This window comes from Spermophilus citellus (genome assembly GCF_964194105.1).
Source record: "Spermophilus citellus genome assembly, chromosome: X".
Taxonomy (NCBI): Eukaryota; Metazoa; Chordata; class Mammalia; order Rodentia; family Sciuridae; genus Spermophilus; species Spermophilus citellus.
In genome coordinates, this window is record NC_138190.1 from 2288107 (window position 1) to 2309619 (window position 21513).

At 44.7% G+C, this 21513-nt stretch overlaps 1 protein-coding gene across 1 annotated transcript; it reads left to right on the top strand.

The window, feature by feature from the left end:
* Nucleotides 1-300: 300 nt before the first annotated feature.
* Nucleotides 301-15383, top strand: LOC308638820 (arylsulfatase H). The gene is made up of 10 exons (XM_081276640.1): nucleotides 301-318; nucleotides 3653-3802; nucleotides 5240-5361; nucleotides 7498-7623; nucleotides 7952-8375; nucleotides 10024-10160; nucleotides 11214-11348; nucleotides 12802-12964; nucleotides 14005-14126; nucleotides 14987-15383. Exons 2-10 carry the CDS (start codon nucleotides 3669-3671, stop codon nucleotides 15352-15354), a joined length of 1731 nt encoding a protein of 576 aa, XP_081132766.1. The 5' UTR covers nucleotides 301-318; nucleotides 3653-3668; the 3' UTR covers nucleotides 15355-15383.
* The last annotated feature ends 6130 nt before the right edge of the window (nucleotides 15384-21513 follow it).

The following is a 21513-nucleotide window of genomic DNA, read 5'->3' on the forward strand; positions in this document are numbered from 1 at the left end:
GAGGACATGTCGATCCCCTGTGGAGGAAGAAAGTGTCACTTAGCAGAGTGCCACGGAAAAGTGAGGTCAGGGGCGAATTATTGTATGACTCCAACCCAGAAGGGTTGGGGAGGTCCGTCTGCAAACTGTTTTGGAAGTCGGCCGTTGGAACTACCTGGCTCTCCATAGACCCCGAGCGCTCCATTTAGATGGCAAACCCAGGGTGTGCTGGACCACTGCCTCCCGGGGATGAGGAAGGCTTTGGTTTCTGGGGCTCTCAACGTCTTCTCTTCCGTAGGTCACAGAATCTGGAGCCATGGGACGGCCACTCTGCGGCTGGTGAGTCGCCCACCTCGCACAGGGGTCATTTCCTGGGTCCTCAGGGAAGCCTTCCTCCCCAGGGAGGCTCCATCCTGCCCGAGTCTCCCTGCTCTTGGCCTCGGAGATGGGTCCTTAGAATCCCCCCCCCCCCGGGGGTTGTGCCCTGACCACCTGTCCTCCTGCGCTCCTCAAGCTGGGCCTCCTGGAATTGCGACTCTATTTAAAGTCACGCGGTTCATGATTGACGTGTCCTTATGGACTGGGGCATTAAGGTTTCCGCAGTAGTCTGGTCTGTGTGTCTGTTCTACCTCTATTATCTATGTATCCATCCAACTATGCAGCTACTGTCCACCTGTCCACCTATTGATTCTCTATCTATCTATCTATTTAATCTATCCATCTCTATTATGCATCTATCTATGTATCTATCGTCCATGTATCCGTCTATTTATCAATCCATCTTCCATCCATCTTATCTATCTATCCATCCACCCATCCATCCATCTCTCATCCATCCATAAACTCCGTCTATATCTATCCATCCCTATTATGCATCTATCTATGAATCTATCTTCCATGTATCCATCTATTTATCTGTTTATCCATCCATCATATCTATCTATCCATCCATCCATATATACATTCATACATACATCCATACATTGATCTCTCCATCCATCCATGAACTCTATCTATCTATCCATCCATCTTCCATCCATCTTATCTATCTATCCATCTACCAATTCATCCATCTCTCCATCTCTCCATGAAGTCAGTCTATCTATCTATCTATCCATCCATCCATTCATCAATTCATTCATCCATCTTCCATTCATCTTGTCTATCTATCCACCCATCCATCCATCCATAAACTTTATCTCTATTATCTATCTATAATCTATCCATCTCTATTATGCTTCTATCTATGTATCTATCGTCCATGTATCCATCTATTCATCTATTTATTTATCCATCCATCTTATCTGTCTATCCATCCATCCATACATACACAGATCTCTCCATCCATCCATCCATCCATGAAGTCAGTCTATCTATCTATCCATCTATCTTTTATCCATCCATAAACTCCATGTCTATTATCTATCTATCCAAATCTATCCATCTCTATTATGTATCTATCTATGTATCTATCATCCAGTATCCATCTATTTATCTATCCATCCATGTTATCTATTTATCCATCCATTCTTCCATCCATCCATCCATACATACATAGATCTCTCCATCCATCCATGAACTATATCTATGTATCCATCAATCTTCCATCCATCTTCCATCCATATTATCTATCCATCCATCTCTCCATCCATCCATCCACCCATACATCCATCCATCTCTCCATCCATCCATAAACTCTATCTCTATTATCTATCATCTATCTATCTATCTATCTATCTACCTACCTATCTATATCTATCTATCTATCTCTATTATGTATCTATCTATGTATCTATGTATCTATCATCCATGTATCCATCTATTTATCTATTTATCTATCCATCTTCCATCCATCTTATCTATCCATCCACTCACCCACCCATCCATCCATCTCTCATCCATCCATGAACTCTGTCTATATCTATCCATCCCTATTATGCAACTATCTATGTATTTATCTTCCATGTATCCATCTATTTATCTATTTATTCATCATCTTATTTATCTATCCATCCATTCACCCATCCATCCATCTATCTCTCCATTCATAATGAACTCTATCTATCCATCCATCCATCTTCCATCTATCTTATTTATCTATTCATCCACCCATCCATCCATCCATCCATCCATCCATCCATCCATTAACTCTATCTATCTATCTATCTATCTATCTATCTATCTATCTATCTATCTATCTATCTATCTCTCCACCTATCTTCCATCCATCATATCTATCCATCCATCTACCCATCCATTCATCCATCTCTCCATCCATCCATAAACTTTATCTCTGTTATCTATCTATTTATCCATCCATCCACCCACCCATCCATCATCCATTCATCTCTCCATCCATCCATGAACTCTATCTATCCATCCATCCATCCATCCATCCATCCATCCATCCATCTCTCCATCCGTCCATGAACTCTACCTATCTCTATTATCCATGTATCTACGTATCTATCTCTCTATTGCTATCATCTATTTAACTATCTAGGCATCTATGATCCATCTATGTATCTATGCATCTATCTCTATCATCCACCCATTTATCTGTGTATCTAAGTATCCACCGTCTGTCTACCATCTATCCTGAATCTATCACCTATCCATGCACCTATCACCCCTATCTATGCCTCTATGTGCATATCTACGTATTTAGCAGCTAATTTTCTTTGCATCTATCATATCTACATATCCATCCACCATCCATCATCTGTCCATCCATCATCTCTCTTATCTAGATATATATCCATCTTTCCATGCATTTGCTCCATCTATCTATCCATCATAGATCCATCCATCCATCCACCTATCATCTCTACCATCTGTGTATTGATCATCTATGTATCTCCGTTGTCCATCCATCTCTGTCATGTACCTACCTATCATCACATCTCCACCTGCTCAAGGAAATATTTCCCTTCCTACTGTTTTTCTTTACCTGTGAGCTTACCCTCTGCAGGTATCATATTTTGTGAGATTTTGTTTCTGGCTGTCCTGCCAAACACCTCCAGGTCTGGCTCTCCTCTGTGGGACGTTCAGGACTCAAGCCTAGAGTTGTGTTGTCAATGACAATTTATTACAGCCAAAGGACAAAAAAACCAACAAAATCAAGAACCCAAGAAATGAATAGACCATACAATCCTTTGCATATGCAATTTTAAGAATATGCAAAACTAATCTTTATTCCTTCCTTCCTTCCTTCTTCCTCCCTCCCTCCCTTTCTCTCTCTCTCTCTCTCTCTCTCTCTCTCTCTCTCTCTCTCTCTCTTTTCTGTGCGGAGGGGTACTGGGGACTGAACTCAGGGGTCCTCGACCCCTGAGCCTCATTCCCAGGCCTATTTTGCATTTTATTTAGAGACAGGGTCTCACTGAGTTGCTTAGGCTGAGGCTGGCCTCCAACTTGTGATCCTCCTGCTTCAGCCTCCCGAGATGCTGGGATGACAGGCGTGTGTCACCACACTCAGAAAGATCTCACTTAAATTGCTCACATGTGGTACGCTATTAACACAGAACATGACTACTTAAAAAAATACTGACTTTATAATGAGTTACCCAGGTGTATCCTCTAATGAGAATCAATACATTGCCCAAAATGTACACATTAATTTTTTTTTCCTTTTTATTTTTTCTCCCCCCCCCACCAAAAAAAAAAATGTTTTCAGGAAGCACTGGCTGTGGATGCCCCTATACTGTCTGCTTGGTGGCCTAAATGGGACATTTGGGACATGGAACTCCAGGCCCAATATCGTCCTGCTGATGGCGGATGACCTTGGTTTGGGTGACCTGGGCTGCTACGGTAATAACACTGTGAGGTAAAGATGCCTTGTGGGATGTCCGCCTGCTGTGTCGGAGCCGGTGACCCACCCCATGTCTCTGCCGTCACGGGGACGCCAGAGTCCAACATCAGTATATTGGGGTGGGGGATAGCAGAGGTGGCCCAGGACGCTGGATGCAAAATGGATATTCATGCAGCATACAGTGGAGACTACAACATGCACGATATGTCCTTTTGCATTTGGCTAGTTTAACTGAGCCTCATGTCCTCAAGCTTTGTCCACCTCAGAGAAGATGTTGGAGCTTCCTACATTTCATCTCTACTCACAGGAAATGCCCAGAAAAACCTCAGATGTGTCTGTGGGATTGTGAAACTAACATGCTCAAGTTCATATGAGATCATGACTAGATAGGCTTCTAGCTGCTTTTTAAAACTTAAAATTTTTCTCTATCCTTTTTTTTTTAAAATCTGTAATCAGATTTACATAAAATTTTGTATTGATTTTAGAGACTTGAAAAGATTCAACAGAATGGGAAATAAATTCCATACTGTCACAATTTAGTTATTAAAGAGGCTGGTTTTTCTACAAGAAACCCATTAAAATTTTGCTTCATCTAAGTTCCTCATTAATTTTAGGATAGTAATACCAACAAATGAACTCACTTTTCTATTGAAATGCACCTAAACTCAGACTCAAAATAAGTTATACCCAGGGAACGGTATTGTTATCCACTAATAGTTTTGCCCACAGAGTTGGTAGGACCCCCCCCCCTTATTTTCAAGGATCTATTCCAAGATCCCAAGTGAATTTCTCAAACTTTGGAGAGTACTGAATCCTATATATGCTAATTTTCCCCCTACAGTAGCAGGCAGGTAGCATATACAGGGTGGATACACTGAACAAAGGGATAATACATGTCCCTGGCAGGATGGCTCAAGAATACATCGTGGTTTTCAGAACAGTGTGCAATTTTTTTTTTAAAGAGAGAGAGAGAGAGAGAGAGAGAGAGAGAGAGAGAGAAAGAATTTTTAATATTTATTTTTTAGTTCTAGGCGGACACAACATCTTTGTTGGTATGTGGTGCTGAGGATCGAACTCGGGCCGCACGCATGCCAGGCGAGCACGCTACCGCTTGAGCCACATCCCCAGCCCAACAGTGTGCAATTTAAAAGTAACTGTTTATTTCTAGAATTGTCCACCTCATATTTTTGGACCAGGGTGGACCATGGGTAAGAGAAACCTCACAACCCCAAACTGCAGATAAAGAGTGAACTCTACTCTGTTTCTGTCTGCTTGTAACTACCAAAGCATCTAACGAAGAAGATAGATCAAGGTATCAGATAGATAGAAGAGTGTATTTTAAATTGGCCAGAAACAGTCATCTCAACCCAAAAGAGAACAACTTTGAATCTCAATCCTTTTTTGGGAGGGATTGGAAACTCACCTGCTAAATTATCTATATTTTTCCTGCAGCACCCCTCACATTGACCGTCTGGCAAACGAGGGCGTGAGGCTCACCCAACACCTGGCAGCAGCCTCCGTCTGTACCCCGAGCCGGGCGGCTTTCCTCACTGGCCGGTACCCCATCCGATCAGGTAGGAGAGGAAAAATGCAAGAGAATTTTGACTCATGGAAATTTCTTTTCTTCTTTCCTTCCATCCTTCCTTATTTCCTCCCTCCCTCCTCCTCCTTCTCTCTTTCTTCCTTCTTTTCTTCTAATTATTATTTAAATTTTATTTTGTAGGATTGGAGATTACACCCAGAACCTCCCACATGCTAGGCAAGGACTCTACCACTGAGCCACATCCCCAGCCCTTTTCAATTTTTATTTAGAGACGGGGTCTTACTAAGATGATTTGGGCCATGGTAAATTGCTGAGGCTGGCCTCCAGTTTGCAATCCTCCTACCTCAGCCTCCAGGGTTACTGGAATTACAGGTGCACATCACCACACTTGCCCAATAGTTCTATCTTTAAGTACTTCTGTAGAGATGCTGTCCCAGAATTATCCCTGAAGTGTCTCTGCATTCTCTTTCCCTTCCTCTTCAGTCCTTGTGACAAGGCAGCCATGTGGGGAGCCAGATAGACCATGAATCACATCAAAAGTTTGGATTTGAGATTTGAGGGATGGGAACCTGATGGTTTCTAGAGAGGAATCTAATGGGACTCTAAGGAGGGTTGAGTGGGGCACGGACAGAAATGAGAAGGGCTCCTCCTAAGATGACTGAGTGTTTCACTGTGACCAAAGAACATGACAAGAAAAAAAAATAGAGGAATTAAAGTTTATTTTTGGCTCATGAGTCTGTCCATGGTTGGCTGATTCCATGGCTCTGGCCCAAGGGGAGGCAAAACAAAATGGCGGCAGGGCCTGGAGGAGGAGAGCAGCTCAGGACAGGGCACCAGGGGGCAGAGAGAGCTCTGCTCACCAGGGACAGGACAGAGACCTCAAAGGCACAGCCCAGGGACCCCCTCCTCCAGCCACACCCCACCTGCTACAATCACCACCCAGTGAGTCCATTCAAGTGGATTAATCCATTGAGTAGGTTACAGCCTTCATAATCAAATGATTTCACCTCTGAACTTTCTTGCACCGTCTCCCACAAAAGCTTTTGAGGGATACCTCATATCTAAACCATAACTCAGAGTTTGGTAGGAGGGACATCCTATGGTAAATTGGGACATTGTCCGCTTGAAGCTGTGTCCCCAGATTGTGGCTTCAGAGATGAGAGTCAGAATATTTCATGCAGGTAGTTATCCAAACATGGCGCTGGATTATGCTGGGCTTGGTTGACAAGGGTTGAAGCAGTTTGATGTTGGAATGTCCGTTCCACATGCTGAAATGATTGAGGTCCCCAGGTCTATTGCTCCCTAGTTCTGAAGTTGAAGGCACAAATTTACTTCAGGAGAAGAGATGTAGATGAGTGGTTTCCCTCTCTAGGCAAGTTGAAGGTCAGCCCTGTCCTGAGCTGCTCTCCTCCTCCAGGCCCTTCCGCCATTTTGTCCTGCCTCCCCTTGGGCCAGAGCCATGGAGTCAGCCACCATGGACTGACTCATGAGCCAAAAATAAACTTTCTTCCTCTTATTTTTTTTCTTGTCACGTCCTGTGGTCACAGTTGAAACACTCATCTTAGGAGGAACTCTAAGTGTTTGGTACATGTTGATGGTAAGAATAGTCATGCATTGTTAATGTGAAATTCAGACATAATGGATGTCCTCTATTGATGTAATCTGAGAACCCCGGTTTTAAAGGAACGCTAATTAAGTGGGAGGAGGACCCATATCTATAGCTTGATTCAACCATGGATGGATGATTTATTTTAAAATAATATTATTTGTATGTTAAAAATTTATGGACTTTTTCTTGTTACTCTTGAAAAAGTAGTATGTAAGAACTCTTTGCACACCATTTGCATTAGGTATTATAAATAATTGAGTGTGGATTTAGAGCATATGTAAGGATGTGCATTGCTATGCAAAAGCTGAGCCTTGTTTTACAAGCAACAGCATTGGTGGGTTTTGGCACCCATGGGGTGGTCTCTGGACCCAGTCACACGGAGACACATAGGGTTGCTTCTGCAGCTATAAAAGGTCGATGATTATATGGGACCAAAGGACATTGTTGGGGTGCAGGATGGGAGAATTTGGAACGTGTCGGGGTGAGCCCTGGTATTTAGCAAAGGCGATAACAGAAAGGTAGACCGCGATGCTCATCTGTTAATTTTTATGAACTTAGGAATGGTTTCGTCCAATAGTCTGAACCGTGGCCTCACCTGGCTTGGTGGGTCTGGCGGGCTGCCCACCAACGAGACGACCTTGGCCAAGTTGCTGCAGCATCGGGGATACCGCACGGGACTCATAGGTAGGTCCCCATAAAATGAATGAATAATAAAAAACAGAAGATGGATGGGACCCGTAAAGTGGAACAAATGACAGAATTGATGGATTATACCAGGGGAATCCTGCGCTCATGATGGATTCCCTTGATGAGCGGATCTTGGAGAAAAATCCCACCTGGAGAATTTTGTCCACTTTCCAATGAGACAGACGAAGGGGTGATGGCATCCTCAGAAGGTCACCAGGGAGACCAAGAGGAGTCCACTATGATTAGAGTCCAAAAGCGACGATTAACATCCCCCAGGGTGGTCACGGTGGACGCTGTGACGGGTGGTCTTTTCTTCTCCTTCCAGGGAAGTGGCATCAGGGTTTGAGCTGCTCCTCCCGGGAAGACCACTGCCACCACCCCCTCAACCACGGGTTCGACTACTTCTACGGGATGCCCTTCGGGCTCCTGAGCGATTGCCAGGCGTCCAAGACCCCAGAGCTGCACCGCTGGCTGCGCATCCGGCTGTGGATCTCCACCTTGGTCCTCAGCCTGGTGCCCGTCCTGCTCCTGCTGCCCAACCTGGCCGGCTGGTTCTCGGTCCCATGGAGCGTCATTGTCCTGTCTGCCCTTGTGGCTCTCCTCTTTTTCGTTTCCTGGTACTCCAGTTACGGGTTCGTCAGGCGCTGGAATTGCATCCTGATGAGGAACCACGAGATCGTGCAGCAGCCCATGAGGGAGGAGCGGGTCTCCTTGCTGATGCTGAAGGAAGCGCTCGCCTTTATTGACAGGTCTGCGGTCCAGTCCTGGGGACTTTATTGCATTTGAATTTGTGTAGGATTCGATGAAAGGGACTGTGACAAATTTTTTCAGGGTGACATTTTAAATACTCTTAAATTTCTCCTTGGATAGAAAAAAAAAAAAAAAAACAGAGTTAAGTTTCCTACCATTTGTGCATGCAATTTCCTCCCCTGCTCTTGTCCATAAAAGTGGGGTGGGAGTATTTTAATGCAGATCCCCTCCGTGGAGACGGGTGTGCAGATAGATTGAAATTTGCAGTGGGTCTTGGTTTTGCTTTTCCTTAGAGACAGATGGAGGAAGACATCTCTGTCCGCCAGCTGCTGGGGAGGGACCCTGAGCTGATGGAGACCTAGTTTTAAGATGTTTAGGTTCCTTACGAGCTAAGTATATGTTCCAGGCATCATGAAGCAGGAAGAGGAAGGAACGGAAAAAGAGTCGTTTCTATAAATGTCGTGTCGTATATTTATTTATGTGCCCCTGTTCACCCTCGGTTGGTACTTACTCACCCAGATGCTCTAGATGTATTGGTGTCTAAAAATCATATTCTGTCCAGAGATGCCAGAAGAGTTCAGATATTCAACAACCCATTCAATATCGAAACCTGTGTTACCAGGGAATAAAAGAAGAAATCACCTTTTTGGTCACAGTGACCCAAAGACCTGACAAACACATGTAGAGGAGGAGAAGTTGACCTGGGGCTCATGATTTCCAAGGTCCAGTCCCTGGTGGCCGACTCCATGGCTCTGGCCCAAGGGGAGCACAACAAGATGGCGGCAGGGCCTGGAGGAGGAGAGCAGCTCAGGACAGGGCACCAGGGAGCAGAGAGAGCTCTGCTCACCAGGGACAGGACAGAGACCCCAAAGGCACAGCCCAGGGACCCCCTCCTCCAGCCACACCCACCTGCTGCAGTCACCACCCAGTGAGTCCATCCAAGTGGATTAATCCACTTATTAGTCTACACCCAGTGAGTCCATCCAAGTGGATTAATCCACTATGAGTCACCACCCAGTGAGTCCATCCAAGTGGATTAATCCACTATGAGTCTCCACCCAGTGAGTCCATCCAAGTGGATTAATCCACTGACTAGGTTACACCTTTCATAACCCAATCATTTCACTTCTAAACTTTCTTTTGTTGTCTCACACATGAGCTTTTGGGGACTCCTCATATCTAAATCATAGTAATTAGAGGAGGAGAAGTTTATTTGGGCTCATGGTCTCCGAGGGTCAGTCCCCGGTGGCCGACTCCATGGCTCTGGCCCAAGGGGAGGCAGAACAAAATGGCGGCAGGGCCTGGAGGAGGAGAGCAGCTCAGGACAGGGCACCAAGAAGCAGAGACAGGGAGAATCCAGGGACAAGATGTAGTCCCCAAAGGATACCCCTAGTGACCTACCTCCTCCAGCCACACCCTACCTGCCCACAGTGAATCAACTCAAGTGGATTAATCCACTAATTAGGCTACACCTCTCATAACCCAATCATTTCACCTCGAATCCTTCCTGTGCTTCCTCACACATAAGCTTTCTGAGGCCACCTCTTCTCCAACCCCCAAACGAGCTCTCTCCACCAACAGTCCCTCGCCCAGGTTGGGACTGGCTTTCGCTCATGCAGCTGATCACCCCGACTTCCTGCCCCTCAGGTACAAGCGAGAACCTTTCCTCCTCTTCGTCTCCTTTCTTCATGTGCACACTCCCCTCGTGACCAAGGAGAAGTTTGTGGGGCACAGTAAATTCGGGCTCTATGGGGATAACGTGGAAGAGATGGATTGGATGGTGGGTGAGTAGCGCGCCCCGCGGCGTTAAGTCTCAGATCCCCGGGCTGCAGCAAAGCCACTTGGGACGGGTGGTGTTCAGTGACGTCCGGCTGCTTGGACATTCACATCACGGACACCCGTATACGGAGATCCAATGCATTGAATCATAACCTGGGTCAACGTTCCATGATGCCCGTGAGATACATTCCAAGTTCACAGTCGCAGGTCATCGAGGTCAGCCATAGAGATGTTTCCATTTTAAAAACTAAAGAAAGAGTCATTCGTGAGCCATTTGTTGCAAGATCAGTGAAATGCATAATGCATAAAGCCACCCTTCCAAGCTATTGGACGTGGAAGGAAAGCAAATTCTTGGCTCTTAGTGTCACAGGGCAGGCTCAGACTTCATGGGGGACAGTGTTGGCATTTGCCCAAAGCAAAGCCACGTGTCTCCAAGTCATGGCGAGGAGCACAGTATCGATGGCGGAGGTGATACGTTGGAGGCTGGGGCTGGGGAGGAAATGGGTGCATCTCGTCAGGTGAGGATGGTGACATGCCGGTCGCTGACCCCTGCTATCTACGCGGGATGGATGTTCCACCGCTTAAAGGGATGTTTGACTTCGTAGTTTAATTTTCTTTCCTCCTCTGAGAGGACGGTTTGGAAGGGTCAGGAGATACATGTCAATCACTCATCATGGAGGGGGGGGGCTTGTGCCTCTGTGTAGGAGCCTTTTTGGTTTAATCCACTTTAATCCGGGGACACTCAACCCCTGAGCCCTGTCCCCAGCCCTGTTTTGCATTTTACTTAGAGACAAGGTCTCCCTGAGCTGCTCAGGGCCTTGCTTTGCCAGAGGCTGGCCTCCAACTCACGATCCTCCTGCCTGAGCCTCCTAAGCCTCTGGGATGACAGGCGTGTGCATGTCCTACCATGTGGCACGTGTCGGGCCGTCCCAGGAAGGTGACTGGGATTCTGCAGGATGCTCAGTGCAGCCCTGGCTCATCCCTGCTGTCTGAGGGGGTGCACAGGGCGGGGACAGTCCATGGCCTGCCGTGATGGCCCTCTTTGTGACCCCTCCCAGGTAAGATCCTGGAGGCCCTGGAGCAGGAGCGGCTGAGCAACCGCACCCTGGTGCACTTCACCTCCGACAACGGCGGCCGCCTGGAGGCACTCGAAGGGGCAGCCCGGCTGGGCGGCTGGAACGGCGTCTACAAAGGTGACAGCCCGGGGGACACCGGCTCTGCCCTGGACACCGCCCGGGCTCTGCTGCTCGGAGACACCTTCCCGTCAATCACGCTGACCCACCAAAGGAGGCTGCGGCCTCTGGGGGGCTTCCAGGGGGTGGAGGGGAAAATGTGAGGGGTGGTGACAACCTTGGGACAGCAAATTGACGGGACCTCACGGGCCACCAACGGCAGGGCTTCCCAGCATCCGCACTGTGGGCTGGGGGTGCTCTGGGATGGGCTGTGCTGTGCGCTGCAGGAGGTGCAGCAGCCTCTCTGGGCCCCACACACCAGGAGCCAGGAGCAGCCCCACCCAGGGTGGGAGAGCCCCCTGGACAGACAGGATGGGTCGATGACAGAGAGATAGATAGACGGATGGATAGATAGGTAGACAGGATGGATAGATGATAGAAGATAGAGAGATGATAGACAGAATAGGTAGATGACAGATGATAGATAATAGAGACTCTGTCCTGCAGGTCTCCTCTGCACTGGGGGCCTCTGGGGCTGGGGGTGCTCTGGGGTGGGCTGAGCTGTGCGCTGCAGGAGGTGGAGCAGCCTCTCTGGGCTCTGGCATAACTCCAAGCTATGACAACTGGAAGTGTCCCCAGACATAGCCCAGTGGCCTTTATGGGAAGCTGATCCTTCCAACTCCCTCTGAGATAGTTTATTCAGCAACTCAGCTACTCCTGGGGCATCGCTAAACCACACCAATACAAAGACAATCTGAGAAAGGAATTAGACGTTGGCTCTTTTCTTCTTACCTTGGAAAACACCAAATCGGAAACACTATAGGGTATCCGGGTTTCCATACGTCACATCATTGAATTGGGCGCGGTGACACACCCCTGACATCCCAGCGGCTCTGGAGGCTGAGGCAGGAGGATCGCAGGTTAGAGGCCAGCCTCAGCAACTCCATGAGACTGTCTCAAAATAAAAAAATAAAAAGGGCTGAGGATGTGGCTCAGCGGTTAAGCACCCCTGGGATCAATCCCTGGTCCCAAAACATAGGTGTGTATCTAATTTAATCCACGTAGTCATCTCCGTGTGTGTGAGCACAGCCCTTCGTGTTCACACAGAGATGAAACTGCCTTACGATGCATTTCTCAGGAGGAATGCACCCCCATTTTTTAAGCAATGCACACACACACATGCACCAACTGTATACGATGAATTAAAATCAAAATGTCATTCTGTGGCTCTATATGTGTGTATGTATACAGTCAGGAAAACTATCTGCACCTATTCTGATCAGTGTTGTGATTCTTCAACCTATGCATGTGTTGCTTTCAGCCTTGCTAAATTTCTGAGGCTGGCCTCCAACTGGCGATCCTCCAGCCTCAGCCTCCCCAGCTGCTGGGAGGACAGGCGTGCGCCACGGCGCCCGGCTGGACTGGTCTTTCTGTTCCCTAGAGAACCATCTTCCTCCCCCATCTTTGGTCGCAGGTGGCAGAGGCATGGCCGGGTGGGAAGGGGGCATCCGCGTGCCTGGGATCTTCCGCTGGCCGACCGTGCTGCAGGCTGGGAAGGTGATTGACGAGCCCACGAGTCTGATGGACATTTTCCCAACGCTGTCTTACGTCGGGGGAGGGATCTTGCCCCACGACAGGTAGGAAAACAGACCCTGCTCACGGGGAGGGATATCTTTGCAGGCATGTGAGGGCGTACGGCTTCCTGTGGGGACTGAGCTCCCTCCCTGCTGGGCACGTGGTGCAGTATCTTGGAACATGTTTTATTGTCCGCTTTCCTAAAAATGACTGTCTTACCCCTCTCCATTTTTATAGAATCCCCCTCCACTTACACAGTTTCCCCTTAGGCTGCTCTAGCTTCTGCGTATGCGAGAAAACATCCAGCCCTTGACTTGCGGAGTCTGGCTTATTTCACTCAGTGTGATGTTCTCCCCTTCCCCTATTGATGGGCAAACACCCTATTTCCACCCTTCTTTATGGCTGTGTAATACTCCACTACATAGATCTCACATTGTCTTGATCCTTTCATCAGACTTATATCCTTATGTGCACGTGCTGGGTCGCCCTCAGGGCTAGGATCCAACCCTGATGCATGTTGACAACCTTCATAGTTCCCAGGTCACCAAGGTCCCTTACTATCAGTGGATTCCCTGTCTGCAACACTAAATCCGTTGGGGAATCGTTGACGTCTGCACTGAATGTGTACAGATTTTTTTTGTTTGCTTGAGGTTATTCCCTGTAGAATAGAATTTCTCAACTGTTTTCTATCATTTATGAAAATGCTGATAACTATAAATGAATAAATGTACAGATAAGCCATTGCGTCAGGTGTGGTCGGTCATTCTTGTGAAGATCTAAGATGTGTAGGGTCACAGGGAGCGAGTACCCCATGTCAGGAAAGGGGCTTGGGCATTCAATTAAGCATCCACCACATTTAAAAGGCAGCTTTTACTTGCTCAATATGTCTCTGGATGAATAAAAGGTGCGTACGTTGAATTATACGCGTAGTAAATGATGGAAATGGGGCTGGGGTCAGCTCGGAGCCTTTCCTGGGCTGCAGGACATTTCCATGATGCATCTCTTCCAACCCGGGACCTGAGTCCCGAGGGTCTCCCCCTCGGCTCCTGCTGGTACCCAGCGCCCGGCTCACCCACTTCCCCCCGTGCCCTTCTCTCCTAAGGGTGATTGACGGCCGTAACCTCATGCCCCTCCTGGAGGGCAGGGTGGCCCACTCAGACCATGAGTTCCTCTTCCACTACTGCGGCACCTACCTGCACACCGTCCGGTGGCACCAGAAGGATTGTGAGTACGGAGACCGCAGACCCGGGGAAGCGGGAGAAAGGATGGTCTCTGCCTTTCCAACCTGGGAAGGAAGAAGGAGGGGGAGATGGAGGGAGGGAAGAAGGGTGGACTCCGCCCCTGGACTTCTGACCATCTCAGTTCTGACAGCGGCGTTGGCTTTAGATGATTCTCCACGGGGCTCACGCCCCATCAGATCCAGGTGCCATTTGGGGTTGGCATCTCCATGATCATGGTGGCCACCAGGAGTGGAGGTTGCTCAAAGGCCCCGGCTTGGAGCTGCCACATGACGGGGCTCTTCCACTCCTTGGGATTTATCCAAACTGAACCAAGATCGTGCATTTTAGTTGATCCTGGATATATGCAAACCCGTGTTTAGAGCAGCGTAGTTCACAGTAGCCCAAGCACAGGGCCCCCCCAGGTGTCCATCAGCAGATGGATGGATAAAGAGAATGTGGACAATGGAGTACTATGCAGCCATAAAAAATGACATTGTGGGACTTGCAAGAAAATGGATGGAACGGGAGACCATCCTGCTGAGTGAAATAACCCAGACTCAGCGAGTCTTATGTTTTCTTACGTTTGTGGAAGTTAGAGAGGAAAAAAGAGAGAATCTCATAAAAACAGAAGAAAGACCAGCAGAGTTCAGGAAATGGCACAGGGAGAGGGAAGAGGGGAGGTATTGGGCAATGAAAGTCACCAAATTATGTTGGGTTCATGTACAAATCTGTGTCAATGCACCCCAGGGTTATTCACAATTATAACGCACCAAGAAAAGATTGAAAAATGGAGATTTATGTTTTCCCAGAAGTCACCTGTAACCCATCACCAATGCGATGTCACACTGGAGATGTCTTTTTCAGGTGGTACTGTGTGGAAGGCCCATTATGTGACGCCCAACTTCCACCCCGAGGGATCCGGTGCCTGCTACGAAAGCGCCCTGTGTTCCTGTTCTGGGGACGTGACCCACCATGACCCCCCGCTCCTCTTCGACATCTCCAGAGACCCTTCCGAGTCCCAACCACTTACTTCTGACAATGAAGCCTTGTTCGACTCCGTCATCAAGAAGATGGAGGCCGCCATAAAGGAGCACCGTGGGTCCCTGACACCTGTCCCTCGACAGTTATCTGTGTTCCACACCATTTGGAAACCGTGGCTGCAGCCGTGCTGCGGGACCTTCCCCTTCTGTGGCTGCGACAAAGAAAGTGACATCCTGCCCACCGTTCCGTGAGCAGTGGGGTCACTAGTTACCCACCGCAGACACGCTGTGTCAGTCAGATTTTCATTACTGTGACAAAACACCTGAGAAAAGTCAACTTAGCTGGGAAAGATTCATTGGGGACTCATGGTTTTGAAGGTTCAGTCCCTGGTGGCCCACTCCATGGCTCTGGTCCAAGGGGAGCAGAACAAAATGGCAGCGGGGCCTGGAGGAGGAGAGCAGCTCAGGACAGGGCAGCCTGGTACTAGAGAGAGAGAAGCCAGGGACAGGATATAGTCCTCATGGCCACATCTCCATTGTCTTATTTTGTCCCAATAGGTCCCACCGCCTACAATTCCCACCATTTTTCAGTGGTCCATTCAAGTGTGAACCCATCAGTGGATTCACCCACTGAGGAGCTCAGGACTCTTAGGGGAACATTCTAGATCCAAGCCACACCACATGCCTGAGTGGGTCTACCATTTTGGATCAAAATGGCGGCCACCACCTTGTTCCAATGCCCAGACTTTAGCTCCCCTTCAAGTTGCATTGGGGAAGGTGGATTCCGTGCCATTATTGGGAGGGGGTCCAGTTAGTAACCCCTCCTTGCAGACGCCCGACCCCTGCACCTAATAAATCAGAGTCATTTCATGTCCCCAGGGGGGTCTCCATGGAGCCTGGGGGTCCAGCTGAAGTCGGTTTGCAAACCTTGTTGTTCTTTCCTTTCTTCTTCTTTCTTCATCTTCCTGATGGACAAAGACCTGGTTCTGAGACAAGATGCCTGTCCCCTGCCAACCCTGTGATGGGGCAGAACTTTCTCTGCCTTCTTCATTGCATGTGTGTACGCTCACACGCGTGTGTAACGGGGAGGACTCTGTCCTACCCTCAAAGATTAGCCGTGAGCCTTGTACAGGTGACTTCGTGGGAGTCACCTGCTGCAAAAGAAGCACTCGACGAATATCATTATCACCAATAAATACCATGACTGACTTCGTTGGTGTTAAGTGGCATCCAGGGCTGTCCCCGGGGGTTCCTGGGGGACAGAGGAGGAGAGACCGTCTTCAAAGGAAAACAGGGAAATGGTTTCGCTGGATTTTCAGGGAAGGCAGGTGCACGCCCTGGGGGTAATTCCAAAACGATAAAGCCAAATAGAGCCGCAGCTCGAGGCACCGTTAAGCACAGACCACAAAAGACAGGTGCCATCAAGTCAGAGGAAAAACTGACATAAAATCACCAGCAAGGTTAATGCCAAGAATTGATTGAATTAATATCAATGTTACATATTGATATTATGATTAATCTATGATATCAGTGCTATTAATATAATGATATTGATGTTAAATATCAATGTTATTAATAGCAAATTCATATTAATAAATAATAACATAACATAATACTATGATAATACATAATGTAATATACAATAATATGATATATAATAATACAATAATATAATATGATATATAATAATACAATAATATATAATAATATAATATATAATGATACAATAATATATAATATAATATATAATAATACAGTAATATATAATATGATATATAATAATACAATAATATATAATAATATGATACATAATATACAATAATATATAATATGATATATAATAATACAATAATATATAATATGATATATAATAATACAATAATATAATATGATATATAATAATACAATAATATATAATAATATAATATATAATGATACAATAATATATAATATGATATATAATAATACAATAATATATAATATGATATATAATAATACAATAATATATAATAATATAATATATAATGATACAATAATATATAATAATACAGTAATATATAATATATAATATATAATAATACAATAATATATAATATATAATATATAATAATACAATAATATATAATAATATAATATATAATGATACAATAATATATAATATGATATATAATAATACAATAATATATAATATATAATAATACAATAATATATAATATATAATATATAATAATACAATAATATATAATAATATAATATATAATGATACAATAATATATAATATAATATATAATAATACAATAATATATAATAATATAATATATAATAATACAATAATATATAATATATAATAATACAATAATATATAATATATAATATATAGTAATACAATAATATATAATATGATATATAATAATACAATAATATATAATAATATAACATATAATAATACAATAATATATAATAATATAATATATAATAATACAATAATATATAATATGATATATAATAATACAATAATATATAATAATATAATATATAATGATACAATAATATATAATATAGGGGCTGGGGATGTGGCTCAAGCGGTAGCGCGCTCGCCTGGCATGCGTGCGGCCCGGGTTCGATCCTCAGCACCACATACCAACAAAGATGTTGTGTCTGCCGAGAACTAAAAAATAAATATTAAAAAAAATATATATATAATATATAATAATACAATAATATATAATATGATATATAATAATACAATAATATATAATAATATAATATATAATGATACAATAATATATAATATAATATATAATAATACAGTAATATATAATAATATGATATAAAATGATACAATAATATATAATAATATGATATATAATATACAATAATATATAATAATATGATATATAATAATACAATAATATATAATATATAATATATAATAATACAGTAATATATAATATGATATATAATAATACAATAATATATAATAATATAATATATAATGATACAATAATATATAATATGATATATAATAATACAATAATATATAATAATATAATATATAATAATACAATAATATATAATATGATATATAATAATACAATAATATATAATAATATGATATATAATAATACAATAATATATAATAATATGACATATAATAATACAATAATTATAACATAATATATAATAATACAATATATAATAATATGATATATAATATTACAATAATTTATAATATAATATATAATATGCAATAATATATAATAATATGATATAATATAATAATATATTAATATAATATATTATATTAAATTATTCTATATAAATAATATTATATAAATCATATAAATTATTTCTATATAATTATAAATTATTATATATAAATAATTTATGTACATATAAATTATTAATATAGAATAATTATAAATTATCATATATGAATAATCTATGTATATATAAATTATTAACGTATAATTTTTATTACATTAATATAATACTTGTGACAATTATTATTAATAATAATCAACATGAATTATTAAATAATAACTATTAAATTAAAACTTGAATTACTATTAAAATATTAAATTAAATAACACATATTAAAAGAGCAACAGTAGCCACAGTGGGTGTTTCCAGATGGCCCAATAATCTCTTCCAAGTGCAGAGGTCGCCATATGGATCTCAGACTCCCAGTGTCTGAGGTTAGCATGACTTTTTTTTATTAAAAATGTCCAGTTTGGGAAGAAATTAGAGGAACACACTGGAAATTAACCAGCACTAGATCCCGGGAGTCGTCAGATTCAACGAGAAAGGAGGCGCGGGGGGGGGGTGCTGAGGACGGGCACCAGGAACGGGTGTTTCATGGGGACCCAATTTCAATTTGGTAAGATGAGAAAGTTCTAGAAACAGGTGGTGCTAATGGCTGTCCATCAAGGTGGATGTTCGGAAGACGCCAGGACTGTATGTTTAGACATGGTCCAAGTGGGCCGGGTGCGAGGGCGCACGCCTGTCATCCCAGCAGCTTGGGAGGCTGAGGTAGGAGGATCGTCAATTGGAGGCCAGCCTCAGCAATTTAGCGAGGCCCTAAGCAGCTCAGGGAGACCCTGTCTCTCAATAAAATACAGAATAGGGCTGGGGCTGGGGCTCAGGGGTCGGGTGCCCCTGAGGTTGATCCCTGGTACCCACAAACCCCGATAAAAAAGCAAACACAATTTCTGGTGGATGGGAGTCCAGGAGGAGCCATTGATTCTAAGGGACAGCCACACTCAGGTTGGTGACATGGGGCTGGCAGTGTGGCCAGGGGGAGGGGGACACTCAGGGGCCTGGACAGGCTGCTGGGGATCTGCAGGATGCAGCAGTCCAGCTTGGGAGGTGGTTCAATATCGCCCTCCCTCCAAGACCCCGGGGCTGGGCTTCCTCTTGCCTTCTAGGCAGATTTGCTAGAATGTTCCTTTGTCTTAGAGACACTCGTTTGGATACATTTCGTGAGGCAGGTCAAAGACGCCTTATTTTTAAAAAAATCAGCAAATGATGATGGTTCAGAGCAGAAAGAAAAAGCAAAGTGAGTTTCTATGGAGCGCCTTTACCTCTTCAGGGCTGTATGCTATTTCTTCCAATCCTTTAAAGAACATGGCACACAGAGGGATACTCAGCCCTCTCTGCTTACAGAAGTAGAGGGCGCTGACCGATTTCTTTTTTCTTTTTCTTTTTTTTTTTTTTCACAGAAAGCACATCATCCGGGACTCACCATTTGCAAAAATTCCAAGCCCGTGAATCCCGGGTTTGAAGTATAAATCCAGTGGGAATCTGGTGCAATCTTGGTCAAGCAACAGCTGGAAGAGAACAAGAGAAGCTTCCCATCTCCTGCAGCAGTTTCAAGGACTCGATTCCTTTTTATTTTTATTCATTTATTTATTTATTTTTTGCTTTCTAAAGAGAAAACTTGTGGATCAGTTCTCTCACCATCGAGAGTCGCTTAGCGCCAAGCTAAAGCGCCTGCTTAGCTAGGGGAAGCGTTTTCCTGGCCTCGGGGCAACTGTGGCTCTCCACTGAGCCGTCTGGATGACCACTTGCTTGCAGCAGCCCCAGGAAGACAAGGTCAGCTGCACGTGGACCGGCCACTGTCACTCTCGGAAGCCTGACGGCGAGGACATGTACAGCTGCCCAGGTTGCAAACCAGACCCCTGTCTTCAGAACCCAGCCGGAGGGAGGCTGTCATCTTTGCAAGGATTTCTGCATAAAATACAGCCATTGCAACGATTCCCTGTTGAAAGTGTGATTTTTAGAGTTTATGAGGCACTGATTTCTGGAATTTCCCAGGTAGTAACTTTGCATTAGGATGCCTCTGCTCAGGAGGGTGTTGCATAGGATGCTTGGTCGACCTCAGGGGGCGATGCTGGGCGAGCTCACTTCCACCACCAGGAAGTGCTGTGCCCGTCACCTGCCGACCGCAGACGTTAAAGCCCACGCTCTAGTGCGGACTGGCCACCCGAGAAACTGGGTCCCAGCAACCTGGTTCCAAAACGACCTCAGGTTTAGAACACAGAACCCAGAATTCTACAGCGCAAGGCATGTGAGATCCGCACCTGGTTCCTGGCTTCAGAACTAACTCGGCCCAAAGTCTGGGACTCAGGGTTCCAGGGAAGGACCGATTGGGCTCCTCATTTGCATCCTGCATGAAAGTCCAGGTTGACCCTTAAAAATTGGTTCTTTTTGGTTATCCGTGACAGTAGACATATTTCTACAAACATGAGACCTAGGGGCACTCCAACCCTGAGCCCCGTCCCCAGCCCTATTTTGCATTTTATTCAGAGATAGGGTCTCCCTGAGTTGCTCAGGGCCTGGTTTTGGTTGAGGCTGGCTTTGAAGTCGAGATCCTCCTGCCTCAGCCTCCGAGCTGCTGGGAGCAGAATCTCATTTCTGCGATGGCACATGATCGTGGACTCGCAATGAACATAGGAAAGTGACGTTCCATTCATTCCGCTGACTTTCCTATTCTTATCGACAAAATCACCATCATCTGCCGATCAAAAATAAAATAGAAAATAAAAGCCAAATGCATCACCTCCATCTCCACGTTCTCCCTCCTGGTCTGACTGAGCCGGGAGAGTGTGATCCACTCCGCTCCGTTGACCACTAGGGGGCGGGGACGACTCAAAATCTGGAAAACGAAGCAATTTTGAAATTCTACGCATTTCTGTCCCTTTTACCACAAAGCATCAGGCCAGACTGCACTCTTTCAAGAGGAATTTGCTGTAGAAAGGTTTCCTCGAGCCTCTACTGTGTTTGTCGAGGATGATGGAGCCCCAGTAAGAGCGGGCAGTGCCCATGACTCATCCGTCTTTGCCTTAATTTTGTGCAAGAAAATACTTTTCCACACGTCACGGTTGATGGGATACAGAAGTCCACCCTTGA